Source organism: Sciurus vulgaris, assembly GCF_902686455.1.
Source record: "Sciurus vulgaris genome assembly, chromosome: 11".
Taxonomy (NCBI): Eukaryota; Metazoa; Chordata; class Mammalia; order Rodentia; family Sciuridae; genus Sciurus; species Sciurus vulgaris.
This window is the reverse complement of record NC_136472.1, coordinates 113,483,874-113,503,117: the sequence shown is the minus strand read 5'-3', so window position 1 is coordinate 113,503,117 and position 19,244 is coordinate 113,483,874. Positions and strand designations below refer to the sequence as shown.

The 19,244-nt window shown below is 37.4% G+C and overlaps 2 protein-coding genes across 6 annotated transcripts in view; both read right to left on the bottom strand.

Annotated features, from left to right (window-relative positions):
• Window positions 1-19,244, bottom strand: part of CD3E (CD3 epsilon subunit of T-cell receptor complex) — a 137,056-nt gene that overhangs the window by 4,281 nt on the left and 113,531 nt on the right. The window lies entirely within an intron of this gene.
• KMT2A (lysine methyltransferase 2A) overlaps window positions 1-19,244 on the bottom strand; it is a 79,871-nt gene that overhangs the window by 49,609 nt on the left and 11,018 nt on the right. For 4 of the 5 annotated variants that reach the window (XM_079105220.1, XM_079105221.1, XM_079105222.1 and 1 more), the window contains one exon: window positions 2,541-2,610. In XM_079105220.1, the coding sequence (XP_078961346.1) occupies window positions 2,541-2,610 (70 nt within the window). Of the gene's footprint in view, window positions 1-2,540; window positions 2,611-18,861; window positions 19,023-19,244 lie in introns of those variants that run through there. The other variant, XM_079105224.1, reaches the window with a different exon arrangement.

Here is a 19,244-nt window from a genome sequence, read left to right as displayed (position 1 = left end):
CTAGGTTGATTTGCTACTTATCAACAGACTTAAGGAAATAGAACTCTCAAATACTTACATAAACCTTAATTTTAAAATGTATTAAAAGTTGCCTATGATATCACATCTTTTCTCTTGACTTCTCAGTGTGTTATAGGTTTGGTTTGGTTTTTGTGGTACTGGGGATGGAACCGGATTCCTCGTGCATGCTTAGGTGAGTGGTCTACCACTGAGCTACATTCCCAACACTCAGTGTTTTACAGGAAAACATTCTTCTGAGACTAAAATTTCCCTGAACAAGAATAGAGAGATAGGCCATTATGAACATTTTTATTGTGGAGCCACTTTCTAACAGATTAGAAAAGTCTTATTGTTGAGTTTTTTAAATATAAATTCATTCCTCATCAATTAACTTATGAGACTTCCCTTAATAAAGATTTGTGAATCCATTCTCAACTTATACTAATTACAACAAATGTAACAGATAAGAAGACAGCAGAGAAACTACTTTTTGTTTTGTGAACAATGAAGGATATCCATATGGCCAAAAAGTACATGATTCAAAGTAAACTGATAGTCAAGAAAAAAACTTTAGAAGAAACTATCATTAAAGAGTTGTGAATTAAAAATTCATACCCAAAAGTACATTAAGAAATTCCTGATTTTGGTAGACTTAAACAGGGTTATTCGGAGAGCTTAATCAATTCAGAAAACCTCTTCTACCCTACTTTTAAAAAAATTTCTTGGTAAATAAATAAAATAAAGCAGAACAGAGAGAGTCCCAGCTCTGTGAACTTCCTTAGTCCACAACATATCCAAAGAACTCACACATTGGTTATAAATAAATGTTCATCATGTATTTTCTTGGCCTCCTTTTGTCCTCTGTAAATGATGGGTTAGAACAGATGATCCCTAAAATCCTTTTCCTATATGAAGTTTTAAGGATTCAACACACATCTTCAAGAGACCACTGCCATAGTCTAAATGGCACAGATACTCAGGCAGTATTGACAAACTCCTCCCAACTAGAATGGCAATATCAACACCATTTGGGTAAAGAAAAATCATCAACTTGGATATTAGAATTAGATTGAGATATAACATATGATGACTTTTAAGTGAGACCCAAATGCCAGCAAACATCACAAACTAAGTCAGTGACAAAGAGCAAAACCAGCTATTTCAGATATAAATAGATTGTCTATTCACGTAATATCCAAGAGAGTCATATAAGAAGTCAGAATGTCAGTCAGCGGGATGGGGGTATATATGTTCCAGCAAAAAATCTTTAGCCCTAACCAGGCATGATGACACTAGTCTATAATCCCAGCGGCTTGGGGGTCTGAGACAGGAGGATCCCAAGTTCAAAGACAGCCTCAGCAAAAGCCAGGTGCTAAACACTCAGTGAGACCCTCTCTCTAAATAAAATACAAAACAGGGCTGGGGATGTGGCTCAGTGGTCGAGTGTCCCTGAGTTCAATCCCTGGTACCCCTCCTCCAAAGAAATCTTTAGTCCTCTTCTATATAGAATTGAATTATGCAAGTCATAATATGTTATTTACATTGGGGATCTTCTCTTAGGAAACTTCTAATAAGTCTAGAATGTTAATCTATTCTAGATATTTTGTTGGTGAGAATAATGACATATATTGCTAAATAAATGAAAACACCTCATATAGCTTTTATTTTCTGCTATGGTTTGAAGGTGGACTGTCCTCCAAAATCTCATGTGAGAAACAATGCAAGAAGGCTTAGAGGACAAGTGATTGGGTTATGAGAACCTTAACCCAATCAGTGAATTAATTACCTGATAGGATTAATCGAGTGGTAACTGAAGGTGGGTAGGGTATGGTTGGAGGTGGTAGGTCACTGAAGGCGTGCCTTTGGGGTACACATTTTGCATATGGTGAGTGGAGTCTCTCTCTCTGCTTCCTCATCATCTGAAGTGCCTCCCTCTGCCACTGTTCTGCCATGACGTTCTGCCTCACCTCAAGCCCCAAGGAATGAACCCAGCTGTCCATAAACTGAGACCTCTGAAAATGAGCCCCCAAATAAATCTTTCCTACTCTACAATTGTTCTTGTCAAGTCTTTTAGTCATAGAAGCAAAAGAGCTAACTACAATGTTTTCTCTAATACAGTTTTTCAAGAACCAGGTAATGTTTCGCATAGTGCCAATTTTGTTTTCGGTTCCTTGACAACAATAGACCAAATTTCACTTGTGAAAAATAATAGTCAAATTATTCCAAAGATGTATATCCTAGTACATAATATGAAATGCATAATTGAGGAAGCAATTAGTAGGTTATCTTCAAATGTATTGGGTTTCCCAATCATTCTGTGAAAACCTACTCTCATTCCCCAAGTAGCTCCCAGAGAGGAGTACACTAAAGAATGAACCAAATGTGACCTGACAGAGCAGCATACCCAAAAAGTCTAGCTCATAAGCCATTTCCTGTCCCCAGGATTATAGGTCATCCTTTACACTCAAAGAAGACAAAAGGAAACCTCAATATCCTAACAAACAAAACTTAAAAGACACCGTAAGCTTAAATGGCCATACCTGAAGGAGACCTTGTGGGACTTCGCACTCTGACTTCTTCATCTGAGCCAAAACCTAAGAACTGCTCATCCTACAACAAAGGAAAATTATTTTAAAATCAGAAGCAAAAACACGAATGTGAACATATCCCAAAGAAATACCCAGAGGAGAAACATGAATTTGGAAAATTATCCTCTACATATTAATAGTCATCCAAATGGAAGCTATAATATAACTATTATTGAAATACATGGGCCCAGTCATATAGCTTCATTATAGACAAATAGGAACTGTGTAGTAATGCACTGAAATTTTATCTTTGATACATAGTACACAGGGGATAATCCTAAATTTCAAACTATAGATACAGTCCAAAACAATTAAAGGACAACTTTAATTCAGGTAAGCAAATCAGTACAATGGTAAAAAATATACAGCCCCAATAAAACAAATGATTTTCAACAAATATTTAAGTCTATAGACACATAAGGAATAACATAAATAATACAATAATTTCCTGTCTGCTAAATATTAATAGAGACTGAAAGTGCCATAATTGTCAGTTCCTTAACTCAGGAACTGACATCTATATGTACATTTGAGACCCAGAGATTCTCAACATGCATTTTATGGCATCATTTTAAAATGCCCTGTGATAAGAGACTTAATGGTGGGCAGCAGCATTTGAGAAGGGATCATAAATTGACCACATACAGGGTGAAAATTCTTTTGCTAATAACTTAGGGAAATATCTTATTTTCAGATCTACTTAGAAAAGACAGAAAAGCAAAAATTTCTTACCTCCAACTTATAACAAAACTTAAAAAAAAAAAAAAACCATTAAGGACTCATTTAACCTATTTTGAACAAGTTCTCTGTTAAAACAAACTGATTACAGAAATTCACTGATTCAGAGAAGTTCTTTCCAGAGAGAAAGATAAAGAATATTTGTCTATATAAAGAATGACAGATTCTAGAGACAAAATCCACATAAAACAAGATCAAAATAAGGAACGAAGAACAGACTTATTTGAACCTCCAATTTATTTGGTAAATCCCAAACTAAGTTCCATCAATTAAAGTCTCCAAATTTTCCTTTTAGGAGCTAAACTGGTGGATTTTCTGTTGAAGAGTTAGTTCTTTCCCAGTTAGTTTAAAGTTGGAGTCAGGTAGGTGCTAATCAGTTTAACCACTTATCAACCAGGAACATATTAAAAAGTAAATGCAAGCTTTTAGATAAATTAGCAGGTTTAGCTCTTAAATACTTTGGAGGACAAAATATTTGTGGACAAGCCTCTGCACACTGTGTAGCTGAGACGCAATTTGTTTTGTTTTGTTTGTACAGTACTGGGGATTAAACCCAGCGGTTGTCTACCACTGAATTACATCCCTAGTCTTTTTTTTTTTTTTTTTTTTTTTTTTGGTGGTGCTAGGGATCGAAGCCAGGGCTTTGTGCATGCAAGGTAAGCACTCTACCAACTAAGCTACATCCCCAGCCCCCATTTTTATTTTGAGGCAGGGTCTTCTTAAGTTTCCCAGGCTGGCCTTGAACTTGCAATGTTCTTTTTCCTCAGTCTCCTGAGTAGCTAGACCCCATTGCCTGGCTGAGACACGGTTTTTATTAAACTCTAAAAAAAGTTTTTGCTCTGAGATTGCTAATATTAAAGAGTATTTAAGAAATAGCTAAAATTCTCTTAAAACAGATTTGAAAAATCACAATCTTAAAAATGTATCAAACCTAAATTTAAGAAATACATACTAGAGGACTTGTCCACATAGTTTCTTCCTGTATCAAGTTAAAAATAAAATTATTATTTTTACTTCAAAAATTTTAAAGTAAACTCATTGTGAATATTATTTGTGAATAAAAAAAAAATCCTATCTCTTAATTTAAAACAAATTAAGACATAACCTAGGAAATTAACCCCAAATAAATTCCTGCAATAACTTTTTAGATTTATACTTATAGGCTATGGTATTACCAAAAAAAGACAAAACACAGAAAAGCCTAATTAGTCCAAGAATCTTATCTGGATAAATAAACCCTCCCTGTTGCACACACTGCACTATCATCAGCAACAGGCTTGTCATCTGGCTCCACTTTAAACGTGTGGGGTCCCTGGAGAATGCAAACAAGGTAACAGTCCAAAGGATTCAGACTTGCCTCTTAGCCAAAGGACTAAGGTAATACCTATACAAGAGAGAGAGAGAGAGAGAGAGAGAGAGCTGCAATTAAGTCCATGTTTGGCACTATGTCATCATAAGCCTGGATAGCCCTGAAGACAAGAGGGTCCAGGAGACATGCCACACTTGACCAAGGAATCCTGGAACCTGGGCCTAGACAGCAATTCATCACACCTATTTTTCCTTTTGACATGGCCTCTTGATGAGCACAGCATTCCAAGACAGAATATAGGCAAGAGCCCTGAAACCTATTCCTTCCAATAATGTTCTTGGGGAGACCAGACCAACATTTTCTTACCTCCAAAGACAGAAAAACACCCTTGCTGTGTTGGACACAACAAATTGCTCATATTTAGCTTCCAGTGATTAATACAGTAAATTAAGCTACCTAATGTTACTTCCTAAATGCAATCTAATTATAAAAATAATACACATAAAATTTATTACTCCTACCCATAACTCTAGGGTAACCAATTATTTAAGAATTTCTAGTAAATATCATTTTACTTATAAATATCTTTGGGATTTCTGTTTTACGAGCAGAATTCTTTAGTGGCTCATTATATTTGTGATGAAGCAGTAGAACTATTTCTTCTATAAAAGTACACAACTGGGTTGGGGTTGTGTGAGGCCCTGGGTTCGATCCTCAGTATCACATAAAAAAAAAAAAATTAAATAAAGGCACTGTGTCCATCTATAACTAAATTTATCTATCTATATATATTTTTTTAAAGTACACAACTGAACTCAAAATAAGTATTACAAATAATAATGTTTACAGGTAAAATATATTGAAAGCATTTTTGAAAAATACAAGGAATTCTTCATTTCAAGGAATTATATACTACTGGACAGTTTTTCAAACAAAGCAATATTTCATTTACTTGTTCTTTCAAAGAATATTTACATCCTTATCCCAGGGCTATATGTTCCAGATGCAAAGTTGAAAAAGACATGATTCTTGCTTCCTAGTAGTATCTAAAACAAAGTGGTATGTATACTACTTCAGTCTTTCTTTTAAAAACCAAACTCATTGATGTGTCATTAAAGAGTCAGGCACAGTGGTACATGTCTGTAATTGTGGCAACTTGGGAGACTGAGACAAGAAAATGGCAAGTTCGAGACTAGCCTGAGCAACTTAGTGAGATCCTGTCACAAAATTAAAAAATAACAAGGGCTGGGGATGTAGTTACATGGTAGAGTGTCCCTGGGTTCCATCCCCACTTCAGCAAAAAAAAAAATAAATAAAAATAAATAAAAAAATAAAAATCACTACAGAATAAATACCATAAAATTAATATTTTAGAAGAAAAATTTTGCTTAAATCTGGGAATAATTTATTTTTCCTCTTATTTGGTTCATGGAGAAACACTCAACAAATTTCAAAATCCTTTGAAAGGATCATGATGTATACATATCATTATTCCTCACCATTGTAACTAAGTACCACTCCAGAGTTAGCAATTGGAAAATTATTTCATCTGCAGTGATTAGATGTGACACAATTCCTATTGATGTTAGTGATCTGATAAAAATTCAACAGATGGGCCAGCACAGTGGGGCACGTCTGTAATCCCATTGGCTCAGGAGGCTGAGACAGGAGGATGGTGAGTTCAAAGCCAGCCTCAGCAATGGCAAGGAGCTAAGCAACTTGGTGAGATCCTGTCTCTAAATAAAAATACAAACTAGTGCTGGGGATGTGGCTCAGTGGTTGAGTGCCCCTGAGTTCAATGCCCAGTAACCCCCACAAAAAAAATTCAATAGATGGGCCTCAGTGCTCCTTCCTCTCTATCCCCAGCTAAAATAGTTTTCAGTTCCTCCCTTAAGTACTTCACACTTTACCATAGTCAAAGGGGAAAAAAACACCCACTTCAAGTTCTTCCCTCCTGAGCTAGGTGGAGTTTCCAAAGACACTTTGAAAATTTAAGCTTAGCCAACCTTGGCTTCAAGGACAGGGCCTGCTGTGACCCTGTTCATGTCCTTCTTTCTCTTCTCTCAAGAGGCTCCTCTACACTTCAGAGCACTTCATTAAATGGTAGGTAACTCAAATATGCCCTTCAGTGACCGTATCTTAGCATTCTTCTGTCTCCGAAATCTTTAGTCTCAAGAGTCTAAAAGCTCAAATTCCTTCAATTACAAAATTAACTCCAACAAATCAATTGAAAATAACATCAATAACCTGAGACAGTACCAAAATTGCTCCTAATGGGGGGCTGGAGTTGTGGTTCAGTGGTATAGTGCTTGCCAGACATGCGCGAGGCCCTGGGTTGAATACTCAGCACCACATATAAATAAATTAAAATTTTTAAAAAGAGCCATTGAAAACAAAAAAGATATTTTTAAAAATTGCTCCTAATGCACTCATTTTTCATTTCTCTTTATGAAGAGCTCGAATTATTGGCATCATCAAATATGGTTCAACGAGATGAGCAGGCCACAGGAGAACGAAGAGAATGACTAAGAACAGCTAAAGTTGAAAAAACATCCAGGAGGCAAACTGCACGTCTTGGCAGCTGTAAGAGTAACACCTCCCCTGTGGGAATTGATTCCAGTTAGCTATCACTTCTGTTGGCACAGTTCCCTTGTGTCTCCTGCTATATGCTCTAAAATACCAAGTTCTTGATGTTGCATTTCAGAGACACATGCATGTAATTACTAGTGTTTAATGAGTGGAAGGAATTTTTTAAAAAATGTGTTCACATTTGGGGCTGGGGATGTAGCTCAGTTGGTAGAGTGTTTGCCTCACAAGCACAAGGCCCTGGGTTCAATCCCCAGTATCAAAAAAAAAAAAAAGAGAGAGAGAGAGAAATGTGTTCACGTTTGTCTCCTTTTCAAAGTATGCCCTCTTGGAGGAGAGAGACAGTTTCCCTACCCATTTTTGTACTCTTGTATCTGACATAAATCTGTCTGTACAATGAAAATAAAGGAACTGCAATATACTGTTTAAAAAAATATTAAAATACCTACTATGGTAACAGAACTGTAGTAGACTTCAAAGAAGAATTCAACAATATGATTCTCACTTTAAGAATGTGTAGGGGGGCTGGGGAGACAGTTCAGTTGGTAGAGTGCTTGCCTTGCAGTACAAGGCCCTGGGTTCAATCCCCAGCACTGCAAAAAAAGAAAAAAAAAAGAATGCATAGGGACCAGCAGTTCGGGGCTTAGCACTGTGACAGAGCATATGCTTATAGCCTGTGTGAGGAGCTGGGTTCAATACCCAGCACCAAAAAAAAAAAAGGCAGAACTGGGATATAGCTCAGTGTGCAGAGTGCTTGCCTGTCAAGCACAAAGCCCTGGGTTCAATCACCAGCACTGGGAAGAAAAAAAAAAAAAAGCATAGGACAAAATTAGAACCACAATGATATCACTTTACACCTATTAGAATGGCTATTATCAAAAAGGCAAATGATACCAAGTGTTGGTTAGGATGCAAGAATTAATACAGCCATATTTAAAAATAGTATGGTGGTTCCTCAAAAAAACAAAAATAGAATTACAATATAATCCAGCAATCTTACTTCTGGGTATATATCCAAAGATATTGAAATTGGCATGCTGAAGAGAGATCTATTCTCCCAAGTTCTTTCCGGCACTATTCACAATAGCCAAGATATGGGGGCAATTTAAGTATCTATTAATGGATAACTATATAACGAAAACATGGTCTACATATACATTGGAATACTATATAGCCTTTAAAAAGAAATTCTGCCATTCTCAACAACATGAATGGAAATGAATACATTACACAAAGTAAAATAAGTCAGACACAGAAAGATAAATACTGTATAATCAATCACATGTGTAGAATCTAAAAAAGCTGATCTCATATAAAGAGAGTAGAAAAGTGGTTACTACAGGCTGGGGGAAAGTAGAGTGGGAAGAAGGGGAGATGTTGCTTAAAGAACACAAAGTTTCAATTAAGACTAAAGGAATGAGTTTTAGTGGTAGATCACAGTTAATAATTAAATAATATTAAGTAATAATTAAATTGCTGAAAAAGCAGACTTTTACATTCTCATCAAAAACAAGTAAGCTGGTGAGGTAATAAGTATGTTCATTAGCTTGACTGAATCTTTCTAGATCGAAACATCACTCTAGGGCTGGGCATATAGCTCAGTTGGTAAAGTGCTTGCCTCACAGGCACAAGGCCCTGTGTTCAATCCCCATCACCACAAACAAAACAAAACAAAACAAAACAAAAGCCATCACTCTGTACCCCACAAATACACAATTATCATTTGTCAATTGAAAAGAAAATTTTTTTACCCTCAAAAAAATGCATAGGGAGGCAGGGCTCCGTAAAGCACGCCTGTAATCCCAGCAGTTCGGGAGGCTGAGGCAGGAGGATAGCGAGTTTAAAGACAACCTCACAGCAGCAAGGTGCTAAACAACTCAGTAAGACCCTGTCTCTAAATAAAACACACACAAAAAAAAAGGGGGCTGGAGATGTGGCTTAGTGGTTGATGCCTGAGTTCAATCCCTGGTACCTCCCCAAAAAATGCATAGGGAGAATATTCTTAGGTTGGCAGACAAACAAAGTCAATCCATTCACTCATTCACTAATATATGAGTTGATTACTGGGTAACAGACAAAGACAAGAAATATAAGCTTCTGGCCTGGCAAGCTGGCACATGCCTATAATACCAGTGACTCAGAAGTCAGAGGCAGGAGGATTTCAAGTTCAAAGCCAGCCTCTGCCAATTTAGCAAGACTCTAAAATAAATAAATAAGTAAATAAAAAGGGCTGGGAATGTAGCTCATTGATAAGAGTGCCCCTGGGTTCAATTCCCCAAACTAGAGGGGAAAAAAAAAATCCTTCTGCTTTCAACCGCGGATAAGTTAATTAATGGGATAGTGTGTAGAGGAAGATACCTGCTGGAGAAATGCATGTGGGAGCACAAAGGCAACTAATTCGGTCAAGGAAAAGGGGCCAGGAGAGCCACTATAGATAGGGTGAAAACTTTACCTAGCTTTTGAAGGTTGATAAAACCAGGTGGGTAGGGATGAATGTGGTGCAGGCTGAGAGAAAAACACAAAGGCACAGGGGCACAAAAGAACACAGCATAAAGCAAATTATAAACAGTTCTGTATGGCCAAGGTCCTAGCTCAGCTCACATGGGAAAGGCACGGAAGATAATGGGGAATGGAGTCAGGAGGCAGATCATAAAAGGGCCAAGTGCTGACGATATAGCCCATCTCAGAGGGTGCTTGCCTAGCATGCGGAAGGACCGGGGTTTGAATCCCCAGCACTGCAGAATGGGGAGGAAAAAAAAAGATAAAAGGGCCTATATGTCCTCATGAGGTTGAAGTTTATTTTTGAGCAAGTGTAGATGGTGCCCTAAAGGTTCTATGGAGTCATTGACTTTCTAGGAAGAAGAGAAGTCCAATTTGGATGTTCAAAAGATCATTTTGACACAGTGGAGAAGTAGAGATTGACTTTAAAGTCAAAGGTAGTTATAAAATGACCATGATGGCTACAAGAATTGAGGGGAAAGGTCACATTCCAGAGATATTTAGGAGGCAAAATGAACAAGGTTTTCTTATGAAGGGTTAAGAGAATGGAAAGAATCAATAAAGACATGCAGGTGTCTGGCTTAGGCTGACACCTAGGTTTATGGTGCTATTTATCAAGATTGGAAATACAGAAAGGTAGGTTTATAGAAGTGAGAAAGGAGATCACTTTGGACATTGAACTAGAAATGTCTATCTAAGTTGTCTACAGGAAACAATGATCTGGAGAAAACACATCTGACTTGATGAATATATGAATGCTGAAACTGTGCAAATGAATGCAGTCTACCCGAGGAGATGATACTGAGAAGAAGAAAGCGTGCTGACAGCTCTGAGGACAGCTGCAACTGAACAACATGCAGAAGGGGAAGCCAAGGAAGGAGTCAGACATGGAATGGTCACAGAAGTTGACCATGCACCAAGGGACGAACACATATCAAGGGATGGTTCAAGCTAGGTAAGGACTGAAACATAAAGTAGCATATCAATATTGGGAGGTCACCTGTGACATTACCAAAGCCAATTTCAATATGCTATTAGAAGCAGGAGGAGGCATAATGCAGTGGATTGAGGTGTAGTTAGAAAGTGGGAAAATGAAAATAAGTATAGGCTACACTTGAAATACTGTTATTATGAGGAAGAAAAGCTAAGGCATAAGGTAGGGAAAGACCATCACAGGAAAAGATTATTTTTGGAGTTGATTATGTTTTTATGCTAAAGGGGGACATAGCAGGAAAGATGGAACTGAAACTCCTGAAAAGCAAAGGAGTAATAAAAGGAAAAGTGGAGGTGACAGTGAGTACAGTAGTGGGAGGAAATGAGTACAAAGCACAATGGAGGGCAGTGCTCTTCTCTTGAGAAAGGGTAAAGCTCACAGGCAGGAGTAAAACTCTGAAATCACAGGCAAGTTTAAACGTATATGCGAATCTGTCATGTGAAACAACAAATTTCTTCAGAGTCTCAAGGAGGTTCACAACCTCCTTTTAAGAATACATTTCTGAAGAAAATAAACCACAAGGTGGTAATAGGCAATGGCAGATTAAGAATAATGGGTAGGCCGGGCACAGTGGTTCATGCCTGTAATCCCAGCAGCTCAGGAGGCTGAGACAGGAGGATGGTGAGCTCAAAGCCAGCCTCAGCAAAGCTGAGGTGCTAACCAAACCAACTCAGTGAGATCCTGTCTCTAAATAAAATACAAGACAGGGCTGAGGATGTGGCTCAGTGGTTGAGTTCAATCCGCGGTACCCACCCCCTCAAAAAAAAAAAAAAAAACAATAATGGGGAGAAGCTGGGCATGGTGGTGCACACCTGTTATCCTGGCAACTAGGGATGCTGAAGTAGAATAGCAAATTGATCAAGCTTGGCCAACTTCGTGAGATCCTGTCTCAAAAATTAAAAAGGCTGGGAATAGAATTCAGTGGTAAAGCAACCCTGGTTCAATCCCCAGTACCAAAATAGTAGGAGGAGGAAGAGGAGGAAGAAGAGAAAGAAGAGGAGGATCAGACGAAAGGATTAGTTAAAACTTTATTTGCTTGGACAGAGGAAGCCACAGCAGGACCAAGATGAAAGATAAATCAAACACTGAAACCTTGTTAATTTAATTCCAGGACAGTCTGGTCAGAGCAGGGCGATACCACTGGTTCTTAAATGTAGAAAAATTCTAACTGTATTGAAGCCTATTCCAGAAATGAATATAATGAACTAAACTAGGAAAAAGATTTTAAAAAGGGAGAAATGCCAAATGTGGCTGGCATTCAATCACTCAGGAAGTACTGCCAGGTACCATCCTAAACCTTTAAGGTACACAGGTGAAGAACTGACAAAAATTCTTCCATGATGACTACAACCTGGATAAAGTAAATACTTAATAAATGAATAAATGACACTAGAGCAATAAGGATAGACAACAATTACTGCAGGATGGTATTCATGAGAGTGATCCAGAACTATTCACTCTAAGGTGAAAGTTTACCAAGGATTGATAAACTAAGCACTACAGGCCAAATCTGGTCCATTTTTCTTTGGTTCATGAATTAAGATTAAAAAGGGTTTTAGCATTTTTAAATGTTTGAAAGAAATAAAAGGAATATTTCATTCACATTATATGAACTTCAAATTTTAGTGTCCATAAAATTTGGATGCACTCATTCATTTACGTATATTGTCCATGGTTGCTTTTGCACTACAACAACAGAGACCATCTGTCTGGCCCTTTACAGAAAACCACTTGCCAAACCTGGTTATACCTAAATGAGGGGGAAAAAAAAACAGTATGTAAAGGCTGTTAATGGAATAGTATGTAAAGTATGTTAATGGAATAGTATTTTAGTCCAATAGTAAATACAAAAGCCCAGAGACAGCAACAAGCACAGCATGCATGACAGACAGAAAAGGTCAGCATGGCTCTGCACCAGAATGAATGAGAGTAAAAAGAGATGGTAATGAGAAGCAGTCTTGATCAGAGGCCAGCTCACATACAGCTTTGCTGGCCACAGTAAGGAATCTGAATTTTTTCTAACGGTACAGGAAAGACACTGCCAGGTTTAATGTGAATAAATAACATGATGTGATACTGGAGTTCATAGTTGTTGTGTGAAGAACAAACTCTAGTGAGAGAAGAACACAAGCAAGGAGAAAGTAGTTCAGTCAAGAAATTATAATGGATAAGTCTAGGGTTTTGGTGGCTGAGTTACTGAGAGGAAGCTGGGAGCTGGGGTATATTTAATGCATTGCAGACAGAATTTGCTGATGGCTTACGTTTGGGATGTGAATAAAACAGAGAAATCAGGGATAACACTTGCAAAACTTTGGGCCTCAGCAACTGGATATATGCTGGAGTCATTCCAAAACAAAAAAGACTGAAAACAATAAAAGGCTTGAGAGAGAATATCATAGATTTTTTATTTTTTTGGGTGGTGGTGGTGCTAAGGATGAAACCCAGTGCTTTATGCATTCTAGGCAAGCACATCACCACTGGGCTACTCCCCATCCTTTGATGAAAATTATCAAAACAATTTTACATGGTTTAAGTGCAAGGTATTTATCAGATATGCAAGTGGTTCAAGACATACCTGTCTTCTTATGTGTAAACTGGGAATAATACTGGCACCTTGGGCTGGAGTTGTGGCTCGGTGGTGGAGCACTTGCTTAGCATGTGTGAGGCACTGGGTTCAATTCTCAGCACCACATATAAATAAAAAAAATAAATAAATAAAGGTCCATTGACAACTAAAAAAAAATATTTTAAATACTGGCACCTCACAGGGTGATCATGAAGATTAGGTGAGATACATGTGAAATGTTCAGAGTAGAGTCTGGTCCCCAATAAATACTCAGTTAATATTAGTCACACTTATTGCTATCCAAATGGAAATACTGAACAGGTAGCTGGTTGCACAGGTCTGGAACTCCACCAAATAGTATCAGAGACAAAGATTTAGTTGGCAGTCCTCAGCATATAGATGAAGGCTAGATGAGATCACCAGGAAGAATGTGTAGACAGAGAAGGCAGCCAAAAGTGAACTCCTGAGTACCTCCAACATTTGGCAGAGGAGGGTAACCACACAGAATCCTCAAAATTAATAACTGATGAGTTAAACAGAGAAATAGTAAGTACAGTGTTACAGAACCCAAATAAAAAAGGTGTTTTAAGAGTTATCAGCTGGTGCAAATGCTGCCAGAATGAAATCTAAGTATCTATTCAACCTGGTAAAATGGAGGTCCTTAAGAACTTTGATAAGGGCTGGGAATATAGCTCAGCTGGTAGTAGTGCTTGCCTTGAATGTGTAAGGCCTGGGTTTGATCTCCAGCACCACCAAAAAAAAAAAAAAAAAAAAAAAAAAAACCCACCTTGATAAAGAGTTATTTCAGTGGAGCCCTGGGAATAAAGGAAAGGCTGATGAGAGGTAAGAAATTAGAGATAGCAATTACACATAGCACTTTGAAAGAGCCTTGTGAAAAGGAACGAAGGATCAGGTAGTAGCTAGAGGAGGACGTGGGGGTCAAGGATTTTTGGGTTTTTTTTTTTGTTTTTTTTTTTTTTTTTGTACCAGGGATTGAACCCAGGGGTGTTTAACCAATGAGTCATATCCCCAGGCCTTTTTAATTTTTAAAATTTTGAGACAGGGTCTTGCTAAGTTGCTGAGGCTGGCTTGAACTTGTGACCCTCCTGCCGCAGTCTCCCAAGCCACTGGGATTACAGGCATGTGCCACTGTGCCTGTTTTTTTCAAGAATTTTTTAAAAGAATTATATTCAGACACCTTTATATTGTGATGGCACCAATCCAGTTGTGGGAGAGAAACTGCAGATGAAGGAAGAGAGGATAACTGCATGTACAATCCTGAGCAGATGAGAGGCAATGGAATCCAGAGCTTGAATGTAGACTTTGGTCTTCAATAGGAGTAGGGCACTTTGATTGTAGAAGATGCCAGATAATGTAGAAGTACTAAAGTTTCCTTTGAACAGGAAGGGAATACTACTAAATATTTTATATGTTTTTTAAATGCCTTCACTCATTCCTATATTTAGTATAATACAACTACCTCTCAAGAGTCAGTACATCAGTAAATGAAGACTAGTAGTTAAACTGCTCCCAAGGACAATTCTGTTAATATTAGTTTTGAGAGCTTTGATTTTCAAATTACCAATTTCCAAAATATCTTGCAAAGTACTATAATTTTAGTATTTATGCTCATATTCACATCATTTTTTAAGCTGAGCTTATTAAAAAGAAAGCAGGGCTGGGGATATAGCTCAGTTGGTAGAGTGCTTGCGTTGCAAGCACAAGGCCCTGGGTTCGATCCCCAGCACCACCAAAAAAAAAAAAAAAAAAAAAATAGAAAGCAAGCAAGCAAGCAGAGCCAGGCACAGCGGCGTACACTTGTTATCCCAGCAGCTCAGGAGGCTGAGGCAGGAAGATCCTAAGATCAGAGTCAGCCTCAGTAACAGTGAGGACCTAAATTCAATGAGACCCTGACTCTAAATAAAGTACAAAATAGGGATGGGGGATGTGGTTCAGTGATTGAGTGCCCCAATTCAATTCCAGCTACCAAAAAAAAAAAAAAAAAGTAGATAGTACGCTCCCTGTGAGGAGAGGCTTGTTCAGTGCTAAAGTCCCAGCACTTAATCATGTGCCTGGAACATAAAAGATAAATCTTTCAAACATGAATTCTATTTTCCAATCGCTGCCCTTTTCTTACTTTATAGAGTATAATATTTATGACTGCCACTTAGGAAAATGAGCCTTTTTGCAGGTATTTTTTTCATCATTTGCAATAGAAGAAAATGTAGTGACACCTGTAAATTGTTTTCAAAACTGAAATATAAAAATAATGCTGTGGGATCAACAGAGAAAAATATACTCAAGCATGGTCAGATATGCAGATATTGAAAGGCAAACTTCTTAAGCCACCAAGGATATTGAAATTTAACTAGTCAAGAAATGTAACAGGGGGCTGGGGTTGTGGTTCAGTGATAGAGCACTTGCCTTGCATGTGTGGGGCACTGGGTTCGATCCTCAGCACCACATAAATTTTAAAAAAAGGGCATTGTATCCATCTACAACTTAAAAAAAATTTTTAAAAAGAGAAATGTAACAGTTATTAAACATATCATAGTCTCTTGTGAACAGATAGACAGGGGCAAGGGCTGTTTCTCTAGGGTCACTGTGCATCAAACGGAAGAGTGGTTGTCTGAATGCATTAATAGAGAGGAAGAGATCTGAACTGCTTTAAATATGCTCTCTGCCTGATGTTGAGAAATATTAACACAAAAAGATTAAAGAGTGCAAAGACAATTAATACACTGTTCTTAAATAAAACCAGAAGGTAAAATTTTCATCTAGATATAAATGAAGTTCAGTATTCAAATATTTAATTCAATTCTACCTAGCAATTATCGCCGAAGAAGCAAAAATGCTGTCTACTTTGTAATCAGAGGAAGTAGTAGTTCTCTTCGTGCCTACTCCACATTAACAAGATCAAGAAGCAAAGATGCCCAGCAGCTTAGAAGACTGAGGCAGGAGGATTGTGAGTTCAAAGCCAGACTCAGCAACTCAGCAAGACCCTATCTATAAATAAGATAAAAGGGGCTGGGGATTTGGCTCAGTGGTTAAGTGACCCTAAATTCAATCCCCAGTACGGGGGGGGGGGGGGGCACTAAAGATGCTCAAAACAGCTAAACAAATGAGACAGGTAAACTTTACCCATTCTGTTTCAGAAATGGAGGTATTCAACTTGAGATTACATACTTGTAATTCCAGCAACTTGGGAGGCTGAAACAGGAAGATCCTAAGTTTGGGATCAACCTGGGCAACTTAGTGAGACCCTGTCTCAAAATAAAAAGAACCAAGGGTGTAGCTCAGTGGTAAAGCCAACCGATTCAATTATGAGCACCACAAAATTTCAGAAAGGACAGGTAGTCATAACATAGCTTATCTGTCTTTAAAAACAAAACAAAAACAAAAAAATGAATGTCTTTAGATATTAAGCTATTCAGATTCTTGGCAATGTCCCAAATTACTTTCCAGAGTCATTAAAAAAAAAAAAAAAAAATCAAGAAGGTATATTTCCAGATTCTTCAGTTTCTAAGCTTAAACTGATTAATCTATTAGCAAAAGCAAAAGAAATAAACCCACCTAACAGGCAAACCGTAGAAAATTAGGCTAGTAATCATAATCCTTAGGTTTACTCTTCTTCAACAGAAAATGTACCACAAAATGACCAGATTTATTTGTATAGGATGAAAAAATTAATCAAACACCAACTTTGTTTTCAGAGATGGTTCTTTTTATTACAAGAGGATTTGGTCCCTCAAATGCCAGCTCTAAGTGGTTAACTTCATCTTGAGCCATATCCTCATTTCAACTACAAGTTTCTACTATAAAATTTCAGTTCTTCTCTTTCAGCTTGTTGTCCTCATTCTGGTGCAAAAGTCAAGCTGCATCTTTCCTTCTGGGAAGATGGACTGTTGGATGACCAACAGCAACTGGGGTAACACCGAAGAAGCCATAACTTTCTTCCCTCTCAAAGTAAATAGGGTTACCTCTTCGTAAAGTCAGTTTCATGAAGGAGCAGTTGTGAAGTTAGAATGACAAACATGAACATTCCCCTTGGCAAAAAAACAAGACTACCAAGTCTGCCAACATGATTTTGATCTAATTTTTTTAGGAATTAATGTTCAAATATAGAAGGTGGGAAATTTTGTGTTCTTAATATTATGAAAAGCCAATTGGTGTCTTCTGACTACCCTGTCATATTTGGAAGTTTGCCATCACATTCTGAGAAGACCACATTAGGTGGCATTAACCCATTAAAAAAGTCCCTGGTATTTTTTATTATCCTAATAGTAGAGACTCTCAAGAAAAATAAAGAAATCATAATTAGTCTTTGTTTTCTTATTTTCCTACTTTCTGAAGTTATACCTCCGTGATTAATAATTAAAAGTTACAGGAATAGTATGAATCTCTTCCACTTCCAATTCCCAGAGTTTCTCAGATGATGGCCAGTTTTACAATCAGGGAGTCAAACTGCCCTTCATTTTGCTACCACTTGCAGAATTCTGCAACAATCCAGCTTCATCTATGAACTCCAGTCATTTTGAGAACGACTGGTTAAAAGTGGACTCCATTTATTATAAGAAACTTAAATATTTGATACATATACCTTAAATAAACCAAATGTTGATTCATCTAAAAGAAAAAATTCATACACAATGCCAGTATAAAAGTTCTAATGCTTCAATAACCCAATCAAGGTTTTGGAGCTAAATGTTGGTAGGAAAACTGGCTGGTGTTAATATCAACTCTGCCCAGAGTTTTGGTAATCTATATGAATAATCCCAATTCACAATTTTCATTCTGACTGTACAGGAAATGCTTTCTGCAACCCAACACATCTAAAAAGGTTTCATTCTGAGTGATGCAAGTCCTCCACACAGCCTCAAAAGCCAAGGGTCAGAGGCTTTTATAAGACTAATTCACATGAAGCAAGATTGGAAATGACTTGCAAGCACTTGTGATAATGTATCCACAGTCAGTGATAATCCTAACAAGGGACATTCTGCAGTGTTTCTCTTTAACTGAAAACTAAAAATGGACAGAAAAGCTACAAATACTTGTTTCCTACATTGAGTCCACATCACTGGTTTTCCCTAGTTTCTCTTGATGTTTAAGATTTCTCTCTTAGCTCCACTTAACACAATTTTTATTCTCCTATAAAACCAAGACAAAAATCCTTATTTCATAAAGGCATTTCTCTGGAAACTTACTACTAAAAATTAATTATTGCCACAAATTGACGGTTCAAATCAAATACTTTTAAGGGAACCAATGAGGCCCTAAGGCCCCCTTGGGGAATATTAAAAAGTATAAAACATGATCCAAGTCCTCAAGGAGCTGAGGAAGAACACGTTTATTGATTTTCAGAAGGGGAAGGTCACTTGAGAGGTCATTTTATATATATGTAGGCAAGACTGTACTTTAAAAATTCACCTCCAGAGAAGATAAAATTATTTTGATAACTTTTTTATCATCACTGTAATGACAATGATCATTAGCAACAAGTTCTTTACCTACTACCCCTTACTTTCATTTAAGCCTATTTTCTCTTATTCTCCTACCAGTGGAGCTAGAAACAGCTGGTTACCATTCCTAATAATGGATCCATTCATGTTTTCTGAAGTTATAAGTTGCCTCTTAACCTTTCATTTTCTCAACCTTTCCTCACAGGACTGAATTCCAATCATAAAATCATCTTTTGAGTCTCCTCAGAACCGTCTCCAAGGTCTCCTCATCCCTTTTAAGTTGAGGAACCTAGAAATGGAAACAACACTCAAGTAAGGGGATGATCAGTGCTAAGTATTCTCTACATAAAAGATAATGCCATCCCATCAAGATACCTCAAAATCACTTCCGGAACCCTAATCAGTAGCTTTACAAAATGTCTTATAATGGCTCTTTGGCTTTCCTCTGCCATACTAAATGAATTTAATATTTTTTTAAAAATCAGTCAAAATTATTCTGTCTTGT